Source organism: Chrysochloris asiatica, unplaced genomic scaffold (genome assembly GCF_000296735.1).
Source record: "Chrysochloris asiatica unplaced genomic scaffold, ChrAsi1.0 scaffold00001, whole genome shotgun sequence".
NCBI lineage: Eukaryota > Metazoa > Chordata > Mammalia > Afrosoricida > Chrysochloridae > Chrysochloris > Chrysochloris asiatica.
The window spans coordinates 52957181-52972549 of NW_006408519.1; the positions used below are offsets into that span (position 1 = coordinate 52957181).

The 15369-nt window shown below is 41.2% G+C and overlaps 1 protein-coding gene across 2 annotated transcripts in view; it reads left to right on the forward strand.

Annotated features, from left to right (window-relative positions):
- MROH1 (maestro heat-like repeat family member 1) overlaps positions 1–15369 on the forward strand; it is a 60314-nt gene that overhangs the window by 12338 nt on the left and 32607 nt on the right. For both annotated transcript variants that reach the window (XM_006830773.1, XM_006830774.1), the window contains exons 9-10: positions 13877–13955; positions 15069–15182. In XM_006830773.1, the coding sequence (XP_006830836.1) occupies positions 13877–13955; positions 15069–15182 (193 nt within the window). The remainder of the gene's footprint in view (positions 1–13876; positions 13956–15068; positions 15183–15369) is intronic.

Genomic DNA, 15369 nt, shown 5'->3' on the forward strand with positions numbered 1-15369 from the left:
TTTTTTTTTTAACTTTTTATTGTTAATTGAGTGAAGGCTTACAAAGCAGATCATCAGTTTTACAGTTAACAAACCATATAGTTTGATTCATTACAATGGTTGTAATCCCATCCATGTACCAAGAGTTAAGAGTATTTAAGTCTGTCACTTTAACATTGCATTCCTCCTTGTGTCTTCTGCTACCTTCCATCTTTCCTCTGCTAACCTTCCTCTTGTTGTATATTGCCTACCCTTTCACCCATGTTAGCATGTGTCTACCCTCTGGCCCATGAATAATTTTCCCTTCTCCCCCTCATGCTCAAACCGTCATAGATTATTTCTTTTATCAAGGAAACCTGTTCTTAACTTTTTACAACATTGGTCTTATACAGTGTTTGTCCTTTTGTGATTGACTAATTCACTCAACATAATGTCCTCCAGGATCATCCACGTTGTGAAGTGTTTTGCAGATTCATCATTATTCAAGGTTGTATAGTACCACACTCTGTGTATGCACCAAAGTTTGTTTAACCATTCTTTTGTTGATGGGCATTTAGACTGTCTCTATCTTTTTGATGTCTCTTGTAGACAGCATATTGAAGGATCCTGTTTTCTTATCCATTCTGCTCTCTCTCCTTTTTTTAATCTGTTGTTTGAATTGAATGAAGGTCTATAGACAAGATCATCAATTTTACATTCAATAAATCACCATTATTAGCAAAGGTCTCAAAAAAACAGAAAACAACAAATGCTGGCAAAGGTGTGGAGAGACTGGGACCCTCCTACACTGTTAGTGGGACTGTCAAATGTTTCATCCATTGTGGAAAACAGTATGGCACTTCCTCAGATAGTTGGTGATAGAAATACTGTATGAGTCTACTTGGTATAGATCCACAAGAACTAAGTCAGGGCACAGATAGATACATACATTCTGATGTTTATCATCAGCAGCACTATTCACAGTAGCAAAGAGATAGAGAAAACATCAATGCCCATCACTGGAAGAATGGAGAAACATGTTGGTGTGAACACACACTGGAATACTATGCAACGTGGAAGAATAAAGATGGATCTGTAAAACCCCTCACAGCGTGGATTGAGCCTGGAGGACATCATGTGGAGTGAAACGCCTCCATGACAAAAGAGCAAATATTATATGAGACCACTTTGTAAAGAGTCAAGAAAAGGTTTTCATACTAAAAGAAACACTCTTTGATGGTTAGCAAAGTTGGGAGGGAAGAGAGAATAATTCACTGGCTGCTTGTTGTTAAGTGCCATCGAGTTGATCCCGACCCATAGCGACCCTGTATAGGGTTTCCAAGGAGCAGCTGGTGAGCTTGAAACACTGACCTTGCAGTTCAAACAGCTTTGCAGTCTGACACATTAACCCACAGCATCACACCAGGATTCAAAAATTTCCTGGCTAGAGGGTGTTATTGTTGTTAAGTGTTGCCGAGTCAATTTTGACTCATGGCGACCCTGTGTAGGGTTTCCAAGAAGCAGATGGGGTGTTTGAACCGGTAACGTTGTGGTTAGCAGTCCAGTGCTGATCCTACAGCACCACCCTAAGACTCCAACTAGATGGTAGACACGTGTTAACTCAAGCGATGGGAGAGCAAGATGTAAGAATAGGGAGATTGATGAAGACACAAGGAGGTATGCAAGGGCTAAAGAGGATTGAGGTAACGTAATAAATACACAGCCTTGGAACAACAGTGTTCTGCAGGTACTTATATGGATAGAGACACAGGCTGAATAAGTATGGGAGGAATGGATATATATATATATTTACACCCTCGGAAACCCTGTACAGGGTCGCTATGGGTCGGACCCGACTCGATGGCACTTAACAACAACAACAACAACAATGAATGGGTGTATATGTACAGATGTACTTGGGTATGTGTATTATGTATATATGTATGTATGTATGTAGTGGTAGTTATGTGCTGTGGAGTCGGTTGGTTCCAACTCTTAGTCACACTGTAGAGTGTTTCTGAGGCTGTAAATCTTTGCGGGAGCAGAAAGTCTTATCTTTCTCCCACAGAACAGCTGGTGGTTTTGAACTGCAGAACTTGGGGTTAGCAGCCCAACTCATAACCTCTACGTTACCAGAGCTCCAGAGCTGTATAGGGTTTCCAGGGAGCAGCTGGTGAGCTTGAATCACAGATTGCAGTTCAATTTGACCTTGCAGTCCAGTGCATTAACCCACAGCACCACACCAGGACGCCATGGTTTTGTATTTCTGTGTGTAAGTATGTATGTATTTGTTGACGATCAGCTGACAGTATGTGGATGGATTTACTTCTGGGTTCTTAATTCTGTTCCATTCATCTATATACTATTCAGTGTGGCAGTACCAGGTCGTCACCACTGTGGCTGTGCAGTAAGTTTTAAGATCAGGTAGTGAGGCCTGCAACTGTGTTCTTCTTAAGCAGTGCTTTGTTTATCCAAGGTCTCTATCCTTTCCATATAAAGTTAGTGATCATTTTTCCAGATCATTTTTCCATCTCTTTAAAGAATGACGTTGGACTCTGGATTGGGATTGCATTATTATCTAAAGATTGCCTTGGGTAGTGTTGACATTTTCACAATGCTATGTCTTCCTGTCCTTGAGCATGGTATGTTCTTCCATTTTTGTAAGTCTATTTTTGGTTTCTTGTAGTAGTGTTTTGTAGTTTTCTTTGTATAAGTCTTTTTGTTTCTCTGGTTAGATTTGTTCCTAAATATTTCATCTTTTGGGTGGCTATAGTAAATGGTATTGTTTTCCTAATTTACTTTTCCTTTTAGTATAGAGGAATCTTTGTATGTTGATCTTTTTATACTGATACTTTGATGAATCTTCAATAAGTTCTAATAATTTTTTTGCTGAGTCTTCAGGATTTTCAGTGTATAGAATCATATCATCAGCATATAGAGAGAATTTTACTTCTTTGCCATTTTGGATGTCTTTAATTCCACATTCTTGCCTTATAGCTCTGGATAAGATTCCCAACACGATATGAATAGGAGTGGTGATACAGGGCATCCTTGTCTGGTTGGTTCCTGTGCACAAAGGGTAGGGTTTCCGTTTCTCTCCATTGAGAGTGATGTTGACTGTTGGATTTATATATATGCTCTTAACTATGTTGAGGAAATTTCCCTTCTATCCCTACTTTATTGAGTGTTTTTATCCAGGATTTTGTTTTTATGGTGGATTCTGTTCCTTCTGTGTCCCTGGGAGGAATCCCCCAGTTGGTCATGATGCATTCTTTTTTTTTTTTTTTTAAATGTTGTTGAATCCTATTGGCTAGGAACATAGAATTTTTATATCTGTGTTCATGAGGGTATAAGTATATAATTAGCTTATTTAGTGATGCCTTTGACTGGTTATGGTATGAGGGTTATGCTTGCTTCATAAAATGCATTGGGAAGTTTTCCATCCTTTTCTGTGTTCTGGAATATTTTGAGTAGAGCTGGTGCCAACTCTCCTCTGAATGTTTGGTCAAATTCACCAGGAACGCCATCTGGGTCTGGACTTTTGTTGTTGTTGTTGGGAGTTTTTGATTACCTGATAAATTTCTTCTTTAGTTATAGGTCTGTTTAAGTTTTCTGCTTCAATCTGTGTTAATTTAGGTAGGTCATGTTTTTCTGAAAATGTAGTCATTTCTCCTATATTTTCAAATTTATTGGAGTACAGTTCTTCATAATATTGTTAAATTGCCCTTTTTATCTCTGCTGGTTCTGTTGTGACATTTGCCTATAGTTTTGTATGCCTGTTACTTGCATCTTCTTTTCTTTTGTTAGATTTGCCAATGGTTTGTCAATTTTGTTAATCTTTTCAAGGAACCAACTTCTTGTTGATTCTTTCCATTCTTTCTATTATTTTTCTGTTTTCTAATTTTTTTATTTCTGTTCTTTATTATTTATTTTCTTCTTGTGACAGCAGACTGACTTTGTTGCTCTTTTTCTAAATTTTGGAAATGTTAACTTTGGTTCTTTCTTCTTTTTGGATGGGTGAATTTATTGCTATAAATTGTTCTGTAAACATTGCTTTTGCTTAGCCCCAGAGGTTGTGATTTATTGTGTTTGTGTTCTCATTTGAAGCAAGGAATTTTTTCTCATTTAAATCAAAGAATTTTATTAATTTCGATTTTTATTTGTTCTGTTACACAAGTAGCTTTTAAGCAGAGTGTTACTCAGTTTCCATATATTTGATTTTGTTTCCTTGGTCTTCCTATTGTTGGTTTCTCGTTTTATAGCACTGTGATCTGAAAGAGACCTGGTGTGGCATTAGAGGATCATGCACTAGACCACAAGATCAATTTGAGCCACAAGGTTAGCAGTTCAAACCCACCAGCCACTCCTTAGAAACCCTGTACAGGGTCACTATGAGTTGGAACCGACTCCAAGGCACTTAACAACAACAAAAAATTTATTGGGGCTTGCTTTGTAGCCTAACATGGTCTGTTCCAGAGAATGTTCCCTGTGCACTGGAAAAGAATGTGTGTTGTGCTGTTGTTGAGTTTAGTGCTTTGTATCAATGAGGTCAAGTTAGCTGATTGTGTTGTTTAGTTCTTCAGTGTCTTTGTTGAGCTCCTTTCTAGTTCTGTCCTTTATCAAAAATGGTGTATTAAGATCTGTTATTGTAGAATGGTTTATTTCTCCAGTTCTATTAGAATTTGATTTCTATCTTTTGAGGCTCTTTCATTGGGAGCATACATATTTATTATGGTCATGTCCTCTTGTTCAGTTGACCCTTTAATCATGAAATAATGTACTTCTTTGTCTCTTATTCTTGTTTTTGCCTTGAAGTCTATTTTTTTCTCTCTTTTTTTAAAGCTTTTATTGTGTATTGAGTGAGTGTAGGTATACAGGGCAGATCATCAATTTTACATTCAGCAAATCATTGTAATGATTACAATCCCCTCCACACACCCTCAGCCAACAGTGTTTACCTCTATTTTTTTTCTTATGTCCTCATACCACATTGAAAATATATATTCATTTTAATGTCCAAAGGACACATTTTGCAAGCCAGCCTCCTGCCCACAGGCACACTGCCTTTATTTAGTCCTCTGTTCCTGTATCTCTCTCTCATCGTCTCTGCCACCATCTCTGTTGTCGCTGCTTTTCTGGTTAGGCTCCCTCGCTCCTCTCATGTTCTTCTTCATGGTCCTAGAGTCTCCTGTTCCTGAAATGACAGATTAACTATTCCCCCGTTTAGTTATAACTCTTCTACATTTACAGTTGTGAGAATCACCATTATGCCTACTAACAATTACTCACAATTAAATCATAAAATCCTAACCCCCTCATCACCAGACCTATCTGGACAAGAAGAAAACTACTCAGTAGGGTTTCTGTTTTACACTCTTCATTCTGACACTAAGCACCGTCATGAAAGCTTGTAAGCCAGCCACTTCATGCCTTTATAGCCTTCAATTTCGATAGCCAAAATCTAAGTTGCCTGTCCCTGCCAACCCAGTGTACTTGATCTTTGATATGAAGACTCTTTCCTATTCGGTTGGAATTTGGGGCAGCAACCTTCATTCATAAGCAGAGGTTCAGATGCTTGCTCTCTGCATCATACTTTTGTCTTCATCTGGTCAGCAAGCCATCCAAACTAGATCAAACGAGTACTGTCTACAAGTTTGGGACTTGTCACACACCTCCCCCTTCTTCAGACCAGCTGGCTGCTTCATTCTTCACTCTAGCTCTCAGCCAGCCCATCCTCTCCTCTCCCTCATCTCAAGGGCATGGGGCATCTAGGGAACATGACCAATCTCAGCCCATGTCTTCTTTGCATATTTCCCCCAGTTCCACTCACAAGTTTCGTCACCAGTGAGCGTATAAGACTGTTCCCTTTGAGTTTCAGTCATAGAAAGAGGTTACCCTGATGGGCTGACTTTTCTTGCCTTGCTGGCTCCCAGGCAAACAGCTTGCTTGATAACATCATAGCTAAACCATCTTTTTTTTTTTTTTTCCTTCCCCTATTGATCTTCCTTTCAAGAAATATCCTCTATTCCTCTAGCCATTCTGGATTAATACTGGGAATGTCCCACCTCCAAAGGTTCTGGATGGGGCTTAGGATTCCACTTAAGGCCCCCTACTCCACAAAGACTTAACAGCCTGTTTCTCTGGGCTCATTTTAGTCCCCTTTTAGTTAATCCAGTCAGTATAGGCTGAAGATGGGCTTACAAGCTTTCTGTAATTATCTTCCCCAATAATCCTTTCTATCCCACTTAAATGTCTGTATAATACTAGTAGGCAAGGGAGCCTCATATTCGCAAAACAGTCAAGCACCTTAACAGTATTTCTCCTCCTTTACCCAGACTGTCTTAATCCCTCTATCATAGAGCCTTGGTTTTCCAAGGCTGTGAATACATCACAATCTACCTCTATCCCATTTAGCCCTTGCATACCTCCCAAAGTCTTCCCCTATCATCCCGTTCCTAGACCCCCTTCCCCTTCTTGTGCATTGTCCTCCTCCTATTTATTGCCCTCCCCCCACCCAAATTATGTCTATCCCCTGACCGGTGAGTTACTATCCCCTCCCTTTCACCCCTGGTAACCCACAAAGAATTATTCTTTGAGTATGGAAATTTTAAGTTTTTACAATAATGATTTTATGCAATATCTGTCCTTTTGTGCCTGACTAATTTTACTCAGCATATAAACTCAGGGCTCATCCATGTTATGAGGGGTTTTGCAGCTTCATCGTTGCTCTTTAAGGTATTCCATTGTGTGGATGTAGCAGTTTGTTTATTCTTTCTTCTGTTGATGGGCACTTAGGTTGTCTCCATCTTTCTGCTGTTGCGATGAACAGTGCTGTGCAATTATCTACTCGTCTTCTGGCTCATGTTTCTTGTGCCTATATACCAAGTAGGAGGAGCTCTGGTAGCGTAGTGGTTACAAATTGGGCTGCTAACCTCAAGGTCAGCAGTTCAAAACTATCAGCTGTTCATGGGAGAAAGATGAGGCTTTCTGTTCCTGTAAAGATTTACAGTCTCGGAAACCCTGTTACAGGGTCGCTATGAGTCGGAACCGACTGCACAGCACATAACAACAACAACAAATATACCAAGTAGAGGGATTGCTGGGTCACAAGGTATTTCTAGTTCCATTTTCCAGAGTGGTTGAACCGATTTGCAGTTCTACAGCAATGTAGGAGGGTCCCAGTCTCTCCACACGCTCGCCAGCATCTGTTCTTGGCTGTTTTGAACTTTGCTGTGGCTGCTGGTTTGAGATGATACCCCCTTGTTGTTTTGATTTGCTTCTCTAATGGCTAAAGATCGTGAACATATCTTCATATGTTGTTAGCTGCTTGAATGTCTTTTGTGGTGAAGTGTTTATTCATGTCCTGTGTGCGGGAGTCCAGCTCTCGCAGGGTCGTGAGACACGAGAGGAGACGCGGAGTCGGCGAAAGTGAAAGCAATGGGAGGAGTCTTCGCTTAGTTGGCTGATGGAGCTCTCTCTGGCCCGGCTCAGCAAGTCTTTATTTTTATACTTAAAATTGCACAGTACATAATGATTTGATACTTTGATTTTCCCCTTGAATTATTACACAGTTTTAATCACAACATTCCTTCACCCTGTGATTATACAACCTTAACAAAAGTATTTCTATGATGTCCAACCTGACCTTTCCAATATCCTGTTCATTTTCTAACCATTAAGCATTTTTTCTTTTGACATCATCTCCTCTCCTACGTAAGTGATAAATTGTTTCTTCTTATTCCCACTAAAAGATCAAGTGGGAATTTACACAGATCATTTCCACTTATCAGACCCCTGATTACATCCTCTTAGTAATATAAGTTTCTATTAATCATCAATGGCTACACTACTTTAATGTTTCTACTAATTATCATCTTCTACATGATGTACTACTATTTTCTATAGTAAAAGCATTACTAACATCTACTTAATTATTTTTTCTAAAATATTCATTAAATTGCTTAACCACAGTATTCCTGTTTCTTTCTTTTGAGGCTATGAGGCATATAAGGCCCAACATGGCTAATTGCTGCAGGAAATGTAGATTATTAAATTTTGACCACTTTTCACTTATGTTCACTATTCTCTGCCTATTGACGTGAGTGCCTGTATGTAATAGTGGGGGTTTGTGAATTCTGGCTGGTAATTGATTTAAGTGAGGTCTATAGGGATCAGTCAGCTTTAGTTTGTTATCTGCTTTTGTGATCTAATAAATGCAGTTGCTTTGTACTTAGGTTTTCTGTGAAAGGGAGTAACTCATACAATTCTCTTTGAATTCAACCCAGTGAAGGTGAAACAATTGTAGCCAGACAGGTTTCTTCCTAAGGTCTGCAGAGCTCACAGAAAGGCCACGAATATGACAATATCATACATTTTTACAAGTGAATTCAGACTTATCCTAAAGGGAGGATAGAGGATGCCCTTCCAGAGAATTATTTGCTTTGCATGATGTTTCTCTTTTCGCAGGGACTGTGTCAAGCGGCAAAAGTGGAATCGCTTCCCGCACCTATGCACATTTTTTTTTTTTTACAACAGCAACAAAGTTTATTTTCATATTGCCCATTTTTTTAAGCTTTTATTGTGAATTATGTTATAGTTTACATGTTTACATGGGAGAACACCAGCTTTACATTCATCCTATCATATTTCGTTTCATTGCAATGATTACAATCCCCTCCATGCATCATCAAACAACCAAAGGACACACCCCGCATGCTTGCCCCCCCCCCCCCCCCCCCACCCCCCATCAGCACACAGCCACTCTCCCTCCCTGAGTCCAGAGTCCCCAGCAGCTCCATCTTTTCACATCATCGTCTCTGCCTCCATCTCAGGCATCACTGCTTCTCTGGGTAGGGTCCTGCACTCCATTTTTCTCCCTTGATGGTCCCAGGGACCTCCGCTCCTGAACTGCAAAGTCAACCACTCCCCTCTTGTTATAAAACATCTACCTTTACATTTCCACTCCTCACAATCAGTCCTGATAGCAATGATTCACTATTGTGTATCACAAGATTCTTATCCCCACCGCCTTTCATCAGCCCCGTCCCAACAGATTGGAAACCACTCAGTAGAGATTCTACCTTCGCCTGTAACCTCAGGAACTAGGCTCCCTCTTGAAAGCTTGTAAGCCAATCACTTCTTGCCTTTGTAGCCCCCCATTTTGGGTAGCCAGTGTGTAAGTTGCCCATCCCTGTTAACCCTGTGTACTGAGGGTGTGGGAATGATCCTTGTTGTAAATATTTGTTCTGTCTTTTGAGCTACTGCATCCATAAATATAGGTCAAGTTCATCAAATTGTAGCGAATTACTTGGTTTTTTTCTTCTTATTTCTTCTAATAGTCAAGTTCTGATCATGCAACCATTGAAGCCAGGTCAAGTGGGTACTATCTGCAAGTATGGGTGTTCTTGTGCATCTCGCCTCACTTCATATCAGCTGGAGGCTTCACTCTCCACTCTAGTCCTCGTGGCCATGTCACTGTCTCTGGGCCTAGGAATCCCCAGGTCTTGCCATACTGCTGGCCAACTAGGTCTCAACCCGGGTTCAAAGGGGTCTATTGAACATGGTCAGACTTAGCTTACAGCTTCATTGCTATTTTTCCTCCCCACTTCCCCTTATCGGTGACCAACGTGGTCACCAGCCAGACCACATGCCTGCTCATGTATTCCTCTTGAGTCTTAGTCTTGGAAGGGGTTTTGCTCTGAGGGGACCCGACCACTTGCCTTGATGGCTCCTGGGCGAACAGCTTGCTTTTTTGTGTAGTAGTCGTCAGACTGCCGTTACTGGTTTTGATTTTTCCTACCGTTCTTACTTTCAAGAAGTATCTTCTATTTTTCTAGCTGCTCCAGGCTGGTCTGCTAGTCCATTCAAGTGGAAATTTCCCACCTCAGAATTTTCTGGGTGCAGTTCAGGATTCTACCTATGGTTTTAATGCAATGCAAAGGCTCCACAGGAAGCCTCCTTCACTGGGCAAGTTCTAGCCCCCTTTTAGATATTCCAATCAGTCATAGGCTGAAGACAGACTTAATAAGCTTTCTATGGTGATGTTTCTGGTATTCCTTTATCTCCCCCTCAAGTATCTGTTTTACAATGGTAGGCAAGGGAAACCAAGATTCAACAGACAAGCCAAGCATCTTAACATTATTTTCCCTGTTTTTGCCCATTCACACCATGCCTCAGTCCCTGTATCCCAGCACCCTTGTTCCAAGGTTGTGCAGACATCATTTACCTCAGTCCACTTAGCCCATGCAAACTTGCCTAACTGTTCTCCTGTCGGCTTTGTTCTTCCATTCCCCTCCTCCTTCTGGTGGGTTGCCCTCCACCCCCACCCCAGCACCCAAGCTATCCTGTATCTATTCCTTACCCTATGCTCCATCTTCCCCTCCTTCCCCTCACCTTATCCCGTACATCCTGGTGATCAGCAAAGATTTTTTTCCCCCCCTTTTAGGGTGGGTTCTTTTTAATCTTAATCTTTTTACAGTAATGGCCCTATGCAGTATTTCTCCTTTTGTGACTGATTTCACTCAGCCTAATGTCCTCAAGGTTCATCCATGTTATGTGGTGGCTTGCTGCTTCCTTGTTATTCTTCAAGGTAGCATAATATTCCATTGTGTGCATGTACCACAGTTTGTTTATCCATTCTTCAGTTGATGGGCACTTAGGCTGTCTCCATCTTTTTGCTATGGTAAATAGTGCTGCTTTGAACATTGGTGTGCATTTATTTACTCGTGTTATAGCTTGTATTTCTTGTGGGTAAATACCAAGTAGAGAAATTGCTGGATCATAATGTATCTCAATTTCAACTTTCTGAGGAAGTGCCGTATTGCTTTCCAGAGAGGTTGGACCATTTTGCAGTCCCACCAGCAATGCAGGAGTGTCCCAGTCTCTCCACATCCTCACCAGCATTTATTGTCCTCTATTTTTTTTTTATCTTTGTTGTGTAAGATGATATCTATCTCATTGTTGTTTTGATTTGCATCTCTCTAATGGCTAGTGATCGTGAACATTTCTTCATATGTTTGTTGATTGCCCGGATCACCTCCTTGGTGAAGTGGATGTACATGTCCTGTGCCCATTTTTAATTGGGTTATTTGTCTTTTTCTTGTAGAGGTGTTGTAGTTTCCTGTACATTTTTAGAGATTAGTCCTTTGTCTGATACGTCATTTAAAAACAAATGTTTCCCCCAGTCTGTGGGCTCCCTTTTTACTCTTTTGGTGAAGTCTTTTGATGCACATAAGTTTCTAATTTTTAGTATGTACCAAACATCTATTTTGTCCTTTATTTTTTATGTGTTTTTTTGCCATGTTTGATAGTTTATGTATGCCATGTATTAGAACCCTTAAGTTTGTCCCCGTTTTTTCATTGATGATCTTTATAGTTCTGGGATTTACATTTCCATCTTTAATCCACGTTAAGTTACTTTTTGTATATGGTGTGAGTTATGGGGTTTGTTTCATTCTTTTGCGAATCGATCTCCAGTTTTTCCGGCACCATTTGTTTGAGGAGGCTACTTCTTTCCTATTTAATGTACATTGGCTCTTTCTTATCAAAGGTCAGCTGACTGCATGTAGCTGGATTTACTTCTGGGTTCTCAGTTCTGTTCCATTGATGTCTGTCCTTCATTGCACCAGTGCCAGGCTGTTGGGACCACTGTGGCCATGTGGTCGAGGCCTCCCACTTTGTTCTTCTTAAGCAGTGCTTAGCTTATCCAAGGTCTCTTTCCCTTCCATGATTCTGAATCTATTTCTGCCTTTGTGCCAGGTGTGTCTCTTGTAGTCAGCATATTCTGTTACTCTCTGGCTCTTGACTGGTGCATTTAATCCAATGACATTTAGTGTAGTTATGGACAGGTGTGAATTGGCTGACATTATTTTGGTATGTGCGTGTGTTGTGTGTGGTGACGCTGTCTTCTTCGTTCCATATATTATTTAGGTATGTGTGTGTGTTTTGTGTGTAGTGATGTTGTTTTTTTCGTTCCATATATTACTTTGGTGTGTGTGTGTTTTGTGTGTGGTGATGCTGTCGTCTTCGTTCCATATATTACTTTGGTGTGTGTGTGTTTTGTGTGTGGTGATGCTGTCGTCTTCGTTCCATATATTTTTCTGTGCGGAGTTCATTTTTTTTTCCTGTGTTTTATTGTCAATTTCTCACTACTGTTTTAATATTTACAAACACTTCACGGTTGTCCTATTTCTTGATTTGATGTGGAAGTGTATTCATTTTCTTTGAGGTTATCCTGTAATTTATTAATCTCGTCCCCAATTTAAAACAGTTTTTTTATCTTGGAAATCTACTTGACTTTCTTGCAATTTGGAATTGTGTAACTGTACTTTTCCTACCTTTTGCTTTGTAACTGTCTTGGTTATAAATTTATCTCTCTGATTCCCTATTCTCAGTCTTGTAGATTTGTTTTATTTTGGAAACTATCTGAATAGAATTCTGGGTGGTTTTACCGTGTATGTCAATCTCCAGTTACTGTCTAATGTTGTTGGTTCTTAGTCCTAAGGCTTTCCGTTAGTACTTTTTGTAAAGGTGGTCTGATTGTTACCAATTCCATTAATTTCTGTTTATCTGCAGTGTTCTAATTTTGCCTTCATATGTGAGGAATTCTTGGTTGGCGTATTTTTCTTTCGGAGTTTTGCGTATGTCTCCCCGTTGCCATCTTGCTTGCATGGTTTCTGCTGAGAAATCAGAGTTTAATCTTATTGGTTCTCCTTTGTTAGGGAAGGTTTCATTGTTCCCAAGCTGCCTTCAGGATTCTTTCCTTTTCTTTGATTTTGGAGAGTTTGATTATGGCTTTGACTTTTATTTTGAAAGTTTGCGTATGATATGTGTTGGTGATTTTCTTTGGGGATCTGTTGTGTTTGGGATTCATTGAGCTTCTTGTGTATGCTTATCCACTCATCTTTCATATTAAGGAAATTCTCTTCCAACAACTTTTGGACATTTTTTTCTGTGCTTTTTACTGACTCTTCTTCTTCTGGAATTGTGATCACTGTGAAGTGGTTCTTCTTCATGGGGTCCACATAAATCGTAGGCTCTCTTCAGACTTTTTCAGTCTATTTTCTGATTGCTCTTCTAGCATACTAGCATTGAGAGCTGTATCTTCAGGCTTACTAACTGGGGCTTCTGTTGCTTCGAATCTCCTCCTTTGCCCTTTCAGTGTCCTGTCCATTTCTGAGATCTCAGTATTCAGCTTAGGGATTTCTAATAGTAGGTTTTGTATTGTTTGAAAATTTGCATTTATTTTATCTGTTTGTTGTTGTAGTGTTTTTCTGAATTCTTCTAAAGTTTTTATTATATTTTCCTTACATTCAGTGATCTTTCTGTCAATCCTTTGAACGGTACCTAAGTATCATTCTTTTGAATTCTTTTTCAGTTAGTTCCATTACCTTTTCTTTCTCAGAAACATTTTTCTGGCGCTGCATCTTGGTCACTTGTTTGAGCAGTTCTCTCTTGTTTCTTTGTGTGAGCTAAAATTGTCTATTGTCTCTGGGACCTTGTGTTGTATTTGTATTTGATTGATTGTATGTTGTGTGTTCTAAGGCTTTCACCGACTGTCTCCTGTGGGTATCATTAAAGAACGGCAGCATGTAATGCAGAGTTAGCCGCTGTTGTGTCCTATGCTGTGACACTGGGGACAGACAGTGAGCCAGGGTGTCACCACAGAGCTGGCATGTGGTGAGAGGAGGTGGAGCCTCCAGGGAAGCCCCAAGTGTAGGCTGCTGCAGCCTGGTGTGAACTTGTTACCGAAGTGACTGTCCTAGAATCGGTCTTCTCTATAAATCACCCTCTCTTGAGAGTTTGTCCTTATGGTGCTGGGATGAGGGTAGGGATTGGGGAATGGCTTTCCTAGATGCTCCCCTTACCCGTCTCGCAACTTCTCCTCCCTCAGTGACTCTGCCCTTTGTCTTTGGAGCAGATCTGCGTGCCAGTGGACTCATCTAGCCCCATGGTGATCAGCAACCAGAAGGAAGTGCTGCGCTGCTTCACTGTGATGGGTGAGCAGGTGTAGGGGCGGGGGGGCCCCTTAGCCACCCTGTCACATGAGAAGCTCTAGTGTGCCCTCAAGAATATGTATCCCCTAAAGACTCGAAGTGACTGGCTTACAAGGTTTCAAGAGGAAGTTTAGTTTCAGAGTGTGCAGGGAAGGTAGAGTCCCCACTGAATAGTTTTCATCTTGTTTAAATGGGTCTGGTGAAAAGAGATGGGGATAAAAGATGCTTATGATTCAATAGTGAGTAATTGTTATCATGACTAATTGTGACTGTCACAACTGTAAAGGTAGAAGTTGTGTAACAATGAGAGGGGAGGAGTTAATCTTATAGTCCAGAAACAGAGGACCCTACGACCTTCAAGGGAGAAGAGCACAAACGGAATGTGGGACCCTATCCAGAGAAGCAGCGTGCAACACCAGAGATACAGGCAGAGATGAGGACCCTAGACTCATGGAAAGAGAAAGACTGAGTGCTGGTGGCAGGCTTACAGAATGTGCCCTTTGGTTGTTTAAATGATTCTGAGTGTTTTTGTGTACATCCCCCCCAAAAAACAAAGAAACAAACAGAGGGAGTGGAAACAAATACTGTTGGATGATGATGCACGGAGGAGATTGTAATCATTGCAATGAAATGATGGTGTAAAACCGATGTTCTCCCATGTCCACTATCACTCAGTTCACAATAAAAACTTTTAAATAAAAAAAAAAAAAAAGACTATGTATCCCCACTCCCACCCATCCTGGCCAGAGGGCACTCCCGATGAGTGGGCACTGCAGGGCCATTGGTCCTGAGCAGAGTGGTGCCCAGACCTGTGTGCAGAGCTCCTTCGTTTCCTCAGGGTGAGTCTGGTCATTGGGGGCTCTGGTCTAGCTGCACCAACTGGATTGGACCTTTGGCGACTTGTTCCCTGTGAGCGAAGCAGGCAGAGATGTTTCCCTGTTGGCCTGAGGCAGGACTGGGCAAAGAACTGACCCCTCTCTCCTGGGAAGCTGAGCAGTGGTCTTCCTTGGGTGGGGGTGAGGTTGTAGGCTCCAAGCCCAGGGCTGGTCTGGTGACAGGCACACACACATATCTGAGGAATTGGTCTGTGTATGTGCTTATTGTGAATTTTTGCAGCCTGCTTTGCCCCTGACCGCCTGCTGGCCTTCCTCCTGCCCAAAGTGGAAACCAGCAACGAGCGGATCCGCGTGGGCTCCCTGCAGGTCCTGAGACACGTCATCAACTCAGCCGGTGAGGGTCACATCACTGAAGTGACAAATAATGTTATGCTCCGAATGCCTTGGAAAGTGTGCCCAGCAGCTGGATTTTCAAGTTTCAGGTGTTTTGAAAAGTTGTAGGGAAAACATAAAGAACAGCCTGCTGTCACCCAGAGGTCCAGTGCCATGCCCCTGATGGCTCTGCCTGGAGTGTGACGTAG